This window comes from Cydia amplana, chromosome 25 (assembly GCF_948474715.1).
Source record: "Cydia amplana chromosome 25, ilCydAmpl1.1, whole genome shotgun sequence".
Taxonomy (NCBI): domain Eukaryota; kingdom Metazoa; phylum Arthropoda; class Insecta; order Lepidoptera; family Tortricidae; genus Cydia; species Cydia amplana.
This window is the reverse complement of record NC_086093.1, coordinates 4,770,402-4,784,026: the sequence shown is the minus strand read 5'-3', so window position 1 is coordinate 4,784,026 and position 13,625 is coordinate 4,770,402. Positions and strand designations below refer to the sequence as shown.

The following is a 13,625-nucleotide window of genomic DNA, read 5'->3' as shown; positions in this document are numbered from 1 at the left end:
GTAAAATAAGGGCAGTTGGCCAGAACATATAAAACATTATTAATTAAAACCATAAAGTAAATACGGATATATATGTTGTCTGTGTTAAAACACTAGTAAATCTATTTCCCTAATGTATTATCAAAGTGGCAATTACAGTTAAGTAAACTGGCATCTTAATAATGAATCAAACGGACTTTAATACCTAATGTTGTCAATAAACAAGAAAATAGTGCAATATTAAGAGGCGTAATACACTGCACGATCTGTCGGGCCCGATTTATCAGAGTACATCCTAAGTTTTATTACATTAGTACCCTATAAGTTAGGATTAAGGGTCATTTGAAATTGGGTAGTGTATTACGCTTTTTACGATATGTATACCAGTGTTCTAGTCATATTATAGGTACTATATACAGTAGGAGTTAGTAACTTTAGAAATTGTAAAACCCGTTAGGGGCATGGCACACTGCGTCCGAGTGGGATGTCGGTATAATACGCGCATAATGTTGTCTCGCTTATTCGGAGCGACGTGCTAATCGAACGCAGTGCGCCATGCCCCTTAAGATCGGTTTTCCTAGGATAGGCGGTGCCGTCATATAGCGGCCGTCTCCATACTAAATAATACGGCTAAATATGGATGTCGTAGTATTTGTATGGAGACGGCCGCTATAGCGGCGATATAGCGGCGGTCATATATGACGGCACCGCTTTCGGAGGAAACCAAAGCTTTAGGGATTGAAGGAATTTGTCAATTGTAATGTTTATACTAGAATATTATAGGCAAAAAGTTAAAACCGTTGCAGCTTTCACACTTAAAACATTAAAATTGTATTTTGTTGTCTTACATGTTTTACTAACCCAAAATTGTGAAAAAGGATATTCAAAAAAGAATCTTAAAAAATCACTCAGAATTACAAAGTAAAAACGAATAATAAAATGTTTTATTAGTATTAGATATTAGTAAATGACAGAATAATAAAAACATTTTATACTTTGAAAACTTTTTCAGGGTCAACTTAATTTTTTTTTTACACAAATGTAATTTTAAGATAAATGTTTCGTGTAGAAAGCAACGACTAACTGCCTCTATAATATAATAATTAATTTAAGTCTAACATATCGCGTGTATACCTAATTGTTTATTAGATCTTGGAAATAAAACCACATGTTAAAATAAAAATTCAAAATGTATTTCTATTTCTCCATCCCTTACCTCCTATACGGCTACACTATAAACGCGTATATACACATATCGATAAATTACCGAAACAATGCTTTACTCTATGCAATTTCTCGCAAATAACCAAAATATAACGAAGATAACTGAAAGTTTTGTAATAAACATACACAATAGGTTCCAATATCCATGAGTTTCGAGTTTCAGATTTGGAAAAACTAGATTTATTTATGTATATTTAAGAACTGAAAGAAATAATAACTACATACCTAATCTGTTAAATATTTTTTGTCACTATGCACATTTGTATTTTTTTGCGAATTTAACGAATGATAAGAAAAGATGTATCATAAACTACAGACTTGTTAGGTTCTATAAGTGCGCTCTGTATTGAGTCTTGAATTTTCCATTACTACAAAAAATATTGTCTGGCCAACCAATAGTGCCAGATGATCAAATATTATAATTTATCGATTAGCAAAATAAAAAGATGTGATTTCAGCTACATTTTTAGACTGAGACGATGAATGCGACTAACTGCATACAGTAAATAACTTTAAAAATAATGCGTTTCGAAGAAAAATCGATGTTACAATTTCAAATACAACAATGCAACATATTATGCAAAAAAATCCTTCCATACCATGGAAATTTTTAATAGACGCCACAATATTTTTTCCTGAACAGTACTTTTTTCGCATTCACTGCCTACGTTCGTAGCGCTAAGCGCTACGCTCGTAGCCGATCCCAGCGTGTTCCCGCTTTGTAGAGGAAAGCGGCTACGAACAAAGAACCGGGTCCCCGGCACTCAATGTGTCATACTATCGATTTTTCTCCTCCACAAAGTTCGAGCCAAGTTCGTTTTACAAATGCATTGTAAATATTCAAGTTTTCAAAAGCTCCCGCTATTGGCTTAGAGCTTAGTGTAAGGCCTGAGTGGACGCTCGAAGCGGCGCGTTCGGCGGGGCGTGCAGCGTGGCTGTGGGCTCACGCGTGATGTGAGCAGCGTGCACTAAGGCCGCTCCTATACGCTTGCATTTGTTTAACATGCACGCCGCACGCCCCGCCCCGCTGCACGCCCAACTCGAGCGTCCACTCAGGCCTTACACTTAGAGTCAAGCCAAGCTAATTCTGCATGGCCTTACCAGTGACAAAGTGAGGCGATGTCATCATTAATACACAATTTTATTTCACTATACTATAGGTATGTGAGCAGTTATGTAACAATTACAATATGATTAAGATTTGTTACAATTGATAGATAATTCAGTTAAAAATAAACAGAATAAAATGTTATATTTAGTTTTGAAAAATAAAATTAATAAAATTAATAGGATTTGGACTCAATAGTCTATCAAAAAAAAAAAACTAGGCAAATAAACTTGAATAAGTATGTTTTAATACATATTAACTGTAATGAAATACGGTAACACCGAAGTAGTATTCATAATAGGCTAATTTACTATAGATAAATTAAATGGTTTACAGTAGTCATTAAATCGTTACAGAAAAACTAGGTCTAACATATTTCTGCCCTTTCAATGATTTTAAATCAGCATAAACTGAACCTCATAGGAAAGATTTACTGTTCGTATGTATAAGATGTGAAAGTACATCGTCCGACGCCATCTTATTCAGCTGTCAAACTCGGTGGCACGATTTTTCCATGGAATTTACACATTTTGTGCAATCAATCAATTTTGCTTTCAGTAAGCCTATAGTAAAAATAGATTTGACGTGTCATACTGAGCTAATAATTCTGGTTATCAGTTTTATCTCAATCATAGTATACGCTTGGTTTTCTCAATTCAATATATACAACTAATAACAATAATATACACAACCTTTTACAGGGAATTATCCAGTTTTAAATTTTAAACCCCAGAGGGACTACCGCGAAAACCGAAATTTCTCTTTTACTCCAATGAAGGCATAATTAGAGTGACAGAGACAAATGCCCGCAATTTGCGAACTTCGATTTTCGCGGTAAACCCACAGAACTACAAAATGAGTAAAGTCGTAGTAATAAGAAGATTATCTTTAAATAACAGTTTCTCTATATTATGCCCGAATAAGTATATTCAGTTATATTCAGAAATAATTAAGCCAATACAGGGGTATTACGCCATCTGTACAGCTACAATGAGTTGGTATTTGACGTTTACGCTAGCGACTGTGCGATCTTGATCGCAGTCGCTAGCGTAAACGTCAAATGTCAACTCATGGTAGCCGTACTGGTTAACAGTTTTTAGGGTAAGTTTTTTTTATCAGGCTATCCATACACAGCGCGACTTGCCGCGACAAGGCAACATGAAAAACATATCCCACGCCGACACGTTTTCAGTCTGTCGATCCGCTCACCAGATGGCGCTGTTAGTATGTTATCTCAAGTATATCTATATCTCTATATATAGACTCAAGGATGAGCTTATTTTGTTAATAACATAGCGTAAAAGCCGAATTTCAAAGTCGTTCGAACAGTCAAATTTTCAAAGAAAGCTGGTCAAGCAAGTCTTGTCAGTATAAAAAGGCGCGATTCTAATTTTCTATGGGAAGATATCCGCGCCTACATTTTTCAAACTTGCCGCCTTTTTCTATTGACAATTTCTGCTTGACCAGCTATATATGTGGCGTTCCATGCCTAAAGGGTCCTTATGCCACATTTGCATAGCCTTCTCTGCTGGAAAGCCACATATCTCTATCCCGCACTAGGCTAGCGTAGGGACTACCACATACTCTAGTCTAGTCCAAAAGTTTGAATGAAGACAATCATTCGTGAAGTTATTTTGGCAAAAAGGTATCACAGTTGTCAATAATGATGATTTTTAATTGCATAATGACAACCTAAAAAACTGGTACCTTTCATAAACGACACATTAATTTCTAAGGGCCACTTGCACCATTCACTAACCCGGGGTTAACCGGTTAAACCTGGAGTTAACATGGTTCCCAAAACAATTTGACACTGGGTTAACGGTTAAACCGGTTAACCCCGGGTTAGTGGGGTGGTGCAAGTGTGGCTAAGCTAATAAGTTTCAACTTAACAATATTCAAAAATATTTTCATTTAGGTTTTAGGTACATACTAGGTCGCACTAGGTACTTGGTACCGGGTAGAAATACTTGGTATTTATACTGCGCCCGTGCTGCCCTCGCCGCCGACTATTTGATACGTTATTAGGTATTCTGGGTATGCCTGGAACAAGTGAAACATTATTAAAATAAGACAGTTACATGCGCAGAAGGGTAAAGACAGACAAGACAAGCCATTCATAGCGCGTCAATCTATATTGAAACGAATCTATAGGGAGTATTACTGCAATGTTTTGCTGCCAGAGTGCAGCACTAGCGACTTAAGTATACCATAGAGTAACTTATACACGCTGTACCTTACTGTTTTTTGACAAGTTTTCACAGACAACAAAATATTTATTTATTTAGAAATTTTAATCAGGCAACAAGGCCCATATTACAAATACCTTACAGCAGCCATTCTCAAAGTGTGTTCCGCAGAACCCTAGGGTTCCACGACACCCCTGCAGGGGTTCCGCAAGAATTTAGAATAATTTAGAATAACAAAATAAGCATAATTATTATGCTTATTAATAAAAAAATACACTTCTAATAACTATTGTTTTATTGTAGGGTTCCATCAAGTATTTCGCTTTCCAAAAGGGTTCCGTCAAAAAAAAAAGATTGAGAACCGCTGCCTTACAGACTAACATACATATGTGTATTTAATAAGCTTAAAACTAAACACTAGTTAGTCTTTATTGGCACTGAGGTGTGCCAATAAAGAGTATTCTATATATCTATCTATCTAGTTATTTAAAATATGCCGCCGACAGCTGGGACGTGTATATACCTGTTCCCCTCGGTACACAACGTGCTCGGGGTAGCAGAGGCCGCCCTGCGTGGGGCGGCCGGACACGGCGTGGTGGCCGGGCGGCGCGTGCGCCATCTTCAGCTGGGACGTGTATATACCTGTTCCCCCCGGTACACGACGTGCTCGGGGTAGCAGAGGCCGCCCTGCGTGGGGCGGCCGGACACGGCGTGGTGGCCGGGCGGGGCGTGCGCCATCTTCAGCTGGGACGTGTATATACCTGTTCCCCCCGGTACACGACGTGCTCGGGGTAGCAGAGGCCGCCCTGCGTGGGGCGGCCGGACACGGCGTGGTGGCCGGGCGGCGCGTGCGCCATCTTCAGCTGGGACGTGTATATACCTGTTCCCCCCGGTACACGACGTGCTCGGGGTAGCAGAGGCCGCCCTGCGTGGGGCGGCCGGACACGGCGTGGTGGCCGGGCGGGGCGTGCGCCATCTTCAGCTGGGACGTGTATATACCTGTTCCCCCCGGTACACGACGTGCTCGGGGTAGCAGAGGCCGCCCTGCGTGGGGCGGCCGGACACGGCGTGGTGGCCGGGCGGCGCGTGCGCCATCTTCAGCTGGGACGTGTATATACCTGTTCCCCCCGGTACACGACGTGTTCGGGGTAGCAGAGGCCGCCCTGCGTGGGGCGGCCCGACACGGCGTGGTGGCCGGGCGGGGCGTGCGCCATCTTCAGCTGGGACGTGTATATACCTGTTCCCCCCGGTACACGACGTGCTCGGGGTAGCAGAGGCCGCCCTGCGTGGGGCGGCCGGACACGGCGTGGTGGCCGGGCGGGGCGTGCGCCATCTTCAGCTGGGACGTGTATATACCTGTTCCCCCCGGTACACGACGTGCTCGGGGTAGCAGAGGCCGCCCTGCGTGGGGCGGCCGGATACGGCGTGGTGGCCGGGCGGCGCGTGCGCCATCTTCAGCGCCGCAGACAGCTGGAACGCACGCCCCAGCGTCACGCGGCACAGGAGGAGTTGTCTGCCAATGTAGAACAAGTGTCAGTACCAAGATAAGGGAGTATTAATGTGGCACAGTTAAAAAACATATAAAATTATAATAAACGTGACAAATACGAGTCGGACTCGCCCACCCAGGGCTCAGTACTTTTTAGTGTTTGTTGTTATAGCGGCAATAGAAATCACAGAACACCGCCTATAGAAACCTAATATTGGCCATTTTGTTCCCGACGCAAATCACCAAACTGTAAGGTGCGGGAGGGGTGCTCACGGCGTTGCGATTGGTCGTCCCAAACATGGCGCGCTAACACGTGTACGCATAGGGATGGGACATGTTCATTACAGGTAGTGGGTACTGCTACCAGTGATACCGAAATTTATTGTGGTAAAATTGTTACCAATTTAATGTCAATTTAGTATACTTAGAGTAAACTTACTTAATAATTATATTGATTAATTTAATATTTCATTAACTAATTTAACAATGTACCTGAAATTTTTAATTAACATATTAGGGCATTTCTGTTTAAAGTACTCAGAACTTGAATTTTAAAGTTTATAATTTTTATATTATTTCCACTCAGAATCGCAATCTCTTTCGATACGAGAAAAAAGTGTCGCCAAAATCTCATAGGTACAATTATTTTCTTTTGTCCGTTTTATTAAGGTCATAGAAGGTTGTATTGAAAACATATTCAAATGGACCAATAACATATGCCTATTAAAAATCAACTCCGAGTTCTCTCGCACTTCTTTGAAGTTCATCATCAGGTCCATCTCGTGACATGAGACCTAACTGCTCACCTAGAGGGTTCTAAAAAACCCATACAACATATGTCTATTACAAACCAACACCGAGTTCCCTCGCACTTCTTGAAGTTCATCATCAGGTCCGTCTCGTGACATGAGACCCTAACTGCTCACCTAGAGGATTCTAAAAAACTCATACAACATATGTTTATCACAAACCAACACCGAGTTCCCTCGCGCTTCTTTGAAGTTCATCATCAGGTCCATCTCGTGACATGAGACCTAACTGCTCACCTAGAGGATTCTAAAAAACCCATACAACATATGTCTATCACAAACCAACACCGCGTTCCCTCGCACTTCTTTGAAGTTCATCATCAGGTCCATCTCGTGACACGCGGCCTAACTGCTCCGTTGGCCTAGAGGATTCTAAAAAAACTTACACAACATATTACCTATATATTATGTCTAAAATGGTACAATACGGTATGACGAAGCACGAAGTTTCCGCAACTGACGAAACCATCATCGTCACATCACTAGTCGAAAGGGAAAGGGATAGCGCATTGCATTTTCAAGTTGACGAAAAGGGACGGACATACTTCGCCTCTGCTTACTGACCAGTATAAAATGAACCCCGCGGACAAGAAACATTCAATGAAATAATGAATTTGACTTTCCTGTGGCATGTTATTCCATCTGTTTCGTAAGTAGAAGTCTTAGATGACTTGCCACACCATTTTACGCTGCAATATCCCATGATTTCCCAATGAATTCAATAGTTTACGATTTATTTTCTTAGACTCGTGCATACTGCTAACAGGTCGTAACCTTGGGCGCAACTGATCGGAGCGGTGCGCGAACAATCTTATATTTGACCTATACACCATACGGGCGATGACCGCGAGTCGTCCTATAAGGTCGGTCTATAGGGGTTGGTCTGTGATAGAAATACATCATCTGTGAAAATTTCAACTGTCTGTCACGGTTCATGAGATACAGCCTGGTGACAATCAAACAGACAGACGGACGGACAGACAGACGGACAGAGGAGTCTTAGTAATAGGGTCCCCTTGTTGCCCCTTCCTTTGGGTACGGAACCCTAAAAAGACCCGATTACACAGACATTTCAAGTGCTAACGACTTCATTTCGATACAACATTCAAACCATATGTATTTAGTACAATATCCTGTAAACTGTAAATCGGTTGTTCCTGATTGACCAATCTCAATCCGAACATATAATAACCAGGTACAAATATTGGGTATGATGTGGTGGTCAACAACAGAAGTTGCTAAGCAGGCGAGGTGTTCAAAATGATCTTGACGCCATTTTATTGTTAAGAGAATAATAACGTGTCAAGGTAATTTTGAATACGTCGCTCGCTTAGCTCTTTCCGAACAGACTCTAGAGTCTGTGCGGAAAGAGAAGAGTCGTAGAATGTATCGAGATCCCATACATTTCACGACTCTTCTCTTTCCGCACAGACTATAACAGTTGCGCGGATGTTGCGGTACTGTGCGAGTCAGCCAGGGCACCACCAGGGCAGTATACATGAACTAGACACAAATATATATATTATGTGTTCCGCTCCACGTCTGAGATCTTCATTGAGAGCGTAACGCCTCCGGTGACCGATAGATGCCGCTAGCGTCTATGTAGTCGCTCCGCCGCCTCGCCGTGACGTAGTTCCGCTTCCCTTTCCTGCAAACAGACGCCCGCCCCCCGCCACTCGCCGCCGCCATCACTTTGTTTCGTCGACCGTCTTGACCGATGGTCCGCAAATTTTTTTGCGAACATTTTTGCAGCATGGTGCTTTAAAAATTTCCGATCCAAAGTTAGACACAAATATATATATTATACTAGGTATAAATACCTGTGACACAGGTAGCAGCTGCGGTCCTTGTGCGCGGGGCAGCCCGAGCCGCCGCCGAAACCGTACACGTACTGGTTGCTTTTGGAGGAATGCTCCGCGAAGTATATGCCCGCGCCGAACATGCCACCTGCAATTAAAGTTTTAGAAAAGAAGTTAAAAAAACTTGTGCTTTGTAAAAGAAATGGCTGAAGAAATATGTAAAATATTGCATATCATAGACTGGCCACCCGAAACCAAAAATGAATTCTATTCACCTATAAACAGAATTAATTTTAGTATAAGGTGGCTAGTTATTGAAGGCTGGCCAGTTATTGAAACCTTATACTAAAATGAATTCTGTTTATAAGTGAATAGAATTCATTTTAAGTTAAGGGTGGCCAGTTACTGGCGAATAACTCTACCTACTCTTTATAGTTTTTTACGGGTTTAAAAATCAAACTTGTGTCTAAAACTAACTGCTGTCTACGTTTCTCTATTAATCTTCTGATGCTTTATTTCATGCATGGTGTAAAATAATTTAATTTAAATACTGTCAAATCACTACATAGCATAAAACACAAGTCGTTTCCCGCTGTCTGTTCCTATGTATGCTTAGATCTTTAAAACTACGCAACGGATTTTGATGCGGTTTTTTTTTAATAGATAGAGTGATTCAAGGGGAAGGTTTATGTATAATTCGTTAACCCGTGCAAAGCCGGGGCGGGTCGCTAGTAGCCTAATTAGTACTGACCGATGTAGGCGTGCCTCTCGTCAAAACCCTTCTGTACGATGGCGTTGATGAAGGGCGAGCCGTGGAACAGCATGCGCTCGTTAGCGCCACCTGCTTCAGCTGCCACCTCGCGCCGCCGGTGCTGGTAGCGCTCCCATAGACGCCCGTTCGCTATCTTTTGTATCTGTACAGATTTAAACAGTTTTACAACACTATAGAAAACCTTAAGTCGTTTAGGAATCCAATTACCAAAAGTTGGCGATACAAATGTAAAGCCCACTTTATAGTAAGTGATTACCATAGCCTATTGACGCTTGTAATGGGGTTGGCAACTGTCAAAGGTTTGCATAGATGCCTATCATATCTTGCCGCTTTTTCTATGAGATTTGCCTTAAAGGGCTGGCATCCGGGGCATTAAAAAAACAAAATTTTGACACAATTCTAGGGATTGACAGGGCAAGCTATGATGGCGCCATCTGCCAAATACTTCGACCGGCCAACCCCATTCCAGTGGTGTAACGATGTTGTTAATAACAAGAGAGGGATGTATTTAAAAAATACGTCAACCCGCACCTTAAATATAGGGGGGAATTAAGGGTTTCATTCCAGCGTACGCAAAATTATTTGTGACGTTATTTATAAAAGGGATCATGTTGTCGAAGACGCTATTATTAACAAATCTCCGATATAAAAGCGACATACGAAGTGCCATGGAAAATAGTTATTTGTACAACAAGAGATCAAAGTTTGATATTTCTTCGAGTGCTTATTTTCAGTCCCGTGCAAGCGAAAGATTCTATAGTAGATTCACGAGCGTAGCGAGTATTCTGTGTATTTTTTGAGTTCATTATTTTAATCGTAGAATAAATAACGTAAAATATATAGTGTTTTTATCAGTTTTTATGAAATCATACATTTTATTTTCATTAATTAATTATTAAGAATCCATAACTCGTATGTATTTTGGAACGATGCGTTCTGACGTTTTTCGGGGGTCTATTATAAACCGTCAATGTACCGTTGAATATAGTTTGAACTTTTTTTTTTCTCTTTCTTTTTGCTAAAGACGTGAAAGGGACAGATATAATAGAATCCAAGTATTTCGAACTTGTATTAGACCCCGCATGTTGAAATGACATTTGAATATTAAGACTTGAATGTAATTTTGTCCCACTCAGTGAGCAAAATGCGATTTTGCTCACTGTTTTTAAGTAGCAAAGTACCCTTGTTCGAGCTGCTGAGGTGAAAAAGTCCTTTTCGTAAACAACGTCACATTTGAGTGGTACCTACCCTGACTACATTATAATGTGTGTAATTCCCGCCCGCCTGGTCCCTGTGCTCCCGTACTGAAGCTTGCATCTCCCTTTCGACTATCGCGTGCTCGCTCTCGCCGCACTCGTCGCTCGACGTCGGCGTGACGTCGACTAGCGTTGTGCCGCCGTACCATTCTAAATAGTAGAAAAACATTTTAATTAAAAATAGACAAGCTTGTCATGCCGTCAGAATATTTAATTTCTCATAATATGTCCCTAAATTCGAACTATTCGCCTGGTTTTTTTTATTATAAATGGCTTACTCATGGCCACAGACTAGCCGAGGCGAAGACGTGGCCTACGATGGAGCGAGCCTGCCCAGAAGGTGCCTGATCACCCTTGATTTGAAGGTTGCCGGGTTATATGAGCTCGGATATATAGACGCCGGCAAGGAATTACATTCCTTGGCAATGCGCATAAGAAAAGAGGAAGCAAAGCGCTTCGTGCGAATTGGTGGTTAGTAAGTTAGGTTAGTTCTTTTTTTAATATCTTAGTTAAGAATTAGCTTTAAGTTTTTTGGTTGGGGAATGAAAATCAGCGGTCTCGCTGAGTCTCATCCATTTTACTGCACAAATATTTGTAAATTCTACCTGATTTTTATAGTACATGCGATTCAATGTTTTTCGGTTGCTAAATATCTTTTTTTTAATACCTTTTGTCAGGCGTGTCTCACTCCGCGATTTCGTCGCTTTGCTACAGGTAGCTAAAAGTACATCTGTTCGGCCCCAATTTTGGGGAAAGCCGTAAGCCGCGCGTGGCGCTGTCGCCACCTAGCGGCCATATCTGTGCTGATCGTAACAGACGCGTTTTGTTAGAGAGTGAGTCTTCTGTACTTAGTGTTATTATTTATTCTGTGCTTTTAGTCATTTTAAAAATTCAGATTAAGGTCATATATTCTGCGGTCCCTAAGTATAAGTATTTTCAACACGGTCAGACAAAAAACAAAAAAAAAATTCAAGATGGCGCCAACTTTTCACCACATCCCGTAACTTTTTTAAAAGTGATAGTTACAAGCTAGTTTTCCCACCTGACGCCGCTTGCGCGGACTGACGCGCCGCCTTTAGAAGCCGATGCCGATGGCCGTAGGCCGCCACGCCCACAGCCCTGAGATCTTCGTGACACATCTCCGATAAAATGTCTACTGTTATTTGCTCGCGTTCCAATACTGGCGCTAGCTGCTCCAAGCCGATACTGTAAAAGGTTTTATTTTTAGTGACGAAAAAGAGTGCAAGTGTTGTCCCCTTCGGCCGTAGCACGGTCGCATTTTTATCACCTGTCACCATGCCTGTTACGTTCCAACAAGTGTGTAAGTGTGAAAGGGACAGGCATACTGACAGGCGATAAAAATGGAACCATGCTGCCATCGCTTGTAAACAAATAAAAGTTGTGCATTTATCAGTATCTCAATGATTTAGAAAGAAAACTTACCTCGACAGGAAAGTTTGTAAAGATTCTGTGTATTTATCAAAACTTACGTCGACAGGAAAATTTGTAAAGAGTCTGTGAATTTATCAAAACTTATCTTGACAGGAAAGTTTGTAAAGATTCTGTGTATTTATCAAAACTTACCTCGACAGGAAAGTTTGTAAAGATTCTGTGAATTTATCAAAACTTATCTTGACAGGAAAGTTTGTAAAGATTCTGTGTATTTATCAAAACTTACCTCGACAGGAAAGTTTGTAAAGATTCTGTGAATTTATCAAAACTTATCTTGACAGGAAAGTTTGTAAAGATTCTGTGTATTTATCAAAACTTACCTCGACAGGAAAGTTTGTAAAGATTCAGAGGTGGATAGGGCCGAGGCAGGTCGGCCTGCCGCGTCTTCTAAACTGCCTCGGGAGCCCTCCGCCCAGTAGTTGCTTGGCACCACCTGCACAGGACAAAATTATTATAAGAAAATATTTAATATGCAATACTGCCTTCTAAAATTATAAAGTATGATCCCATATCCCACTGCGAAAAATCCCCAAAGAGCAAATGTTGCATATGCTTGGCATTGTCGCGCAGTGCAGCAGTGCTAGCTCCTGTATTATTTAACACTAGTCTCTGTGGTACAGTCAGCAACAATAGTTGCTAAGCGGGCGAGGTGTTCAAAATTATCTTGACGCGACTTTATTGTTAAGAGAATAAGAACGCGTCAAGGTAATTCTGAACACCTCGCCGCCTTAGAAACTTCTGCTGCTGACTTTACAGCAGTATTGTACCTACCCCTGTACTGTACAGATACGGGTACGTACCGGCAGCGGGAGCGGCACGGTGTCGCCGCTGGGCAGCAGCACGGGCAGCTGCGGCGGCGGCAGCGGCGCGGCGGGCGGCGCGGCGGGCGGCGCGGTCGCTGACGTCATGGCATCCTGCAGCAGGGAGCGCACGTCCTCGGCGCCGGCCAGGTCCAGGGCCGTCTGCCCTTCCTGGTTCTTGAGGTACGGGTCGGCGCCGTGGGCCAGCTGGGAACAAAGTTTAAGTTATTGTAAGGCCTGAGTGGACGCTCTTGTTGGGCGTGCAGCGGGGTGGGGCGTGCGGCGTGCAAGTTAGACAAATGCAAGCGTATAGGAGCGGCCTTAGTGCACGCTGCTCAAATCACGCGTGAGCCCACAGCCACGCTGCACGCCCCGCCAAACGCTCCGCTTCGAGCGGACAGGTACAGGACAGGTAGACAAGATGGCGCCGGTCGCCGCTGCAAAGGCTGCGTTCAGCTTATGGTAGGGCCCTGTCGTACGGCTGCGAGCGTTACCCACAAAATGGTCTCGACGGAAGATTAGCGCTGGCTTTCGGGTCAGTATTATGCTGAGGCGAGACCATTTCGTGGTAAACTTTAACTCACCTATTTTATGCATAGTTGTAATATTTAGTTATACTTTTGTATGTAATTTTAGTTTTATGTTTATCACGAATAAAAAACTTGATTCTTGAAGTTGAGAAGCGAGTGCGCAGGGTATGACGAAGGGGTTCCCACATCGTAACATTTTTTTGTCCAATCTGAGGAAC

At 42.3% G+C, this 13,625-nt stretch overlaps 1 protein-coding gene across 1 annotated transcript in view; it reads right to left on the bottom strand.

Annotated features, from left to right (window-relative positions):
* Window positions 1-4,247: 4,247 nt before the first annotated feature.
* LOC134659709 (poly [ADP-ribose] polymerase tankyrase) overlaps window positions 4,248-13,625 on the bottom strand; it is a 35,434-nt gene continuing 26,056 nt past the window's right edge. The window contains exons 17-24 of the mRNA XM_063515401.1: window positions 12,878-13,084; window positions 12,398-12,510; window positions 11,668-11,831; window positions 10,618-10,775; window positions 9,349-9,511; window positions 8,619-8,745; window positions 5,857-6,013; window positions 4,248-4,354 (exon numbers count right to left, since the gene is read on the bottom strand). Coding sequence (XP_063371471.1) covers window positions 4,289-4,354; window positions 5,857-6,013; window positions 8,619-8,745; window positions 9,349-9,511; window positions 10,618-10,775; window positions 11,668-11,831; window positions 12,398-12,510; window positions 12,878-13,084 — 1,155 coding nt within the window. The 3' untranslated portion in view covers window positions 4,248-4,288. The remainder of the gene's footprint in view (window positions 4,355-5,856; window positions 6,014-8,618; window positions 8,746-9,348; window positions 9,512-10,617; window positions 10,776-11,667; window positions 11,832-12,397; window positions 12,511-12,877; window positions 13,085-13,625) is intronic.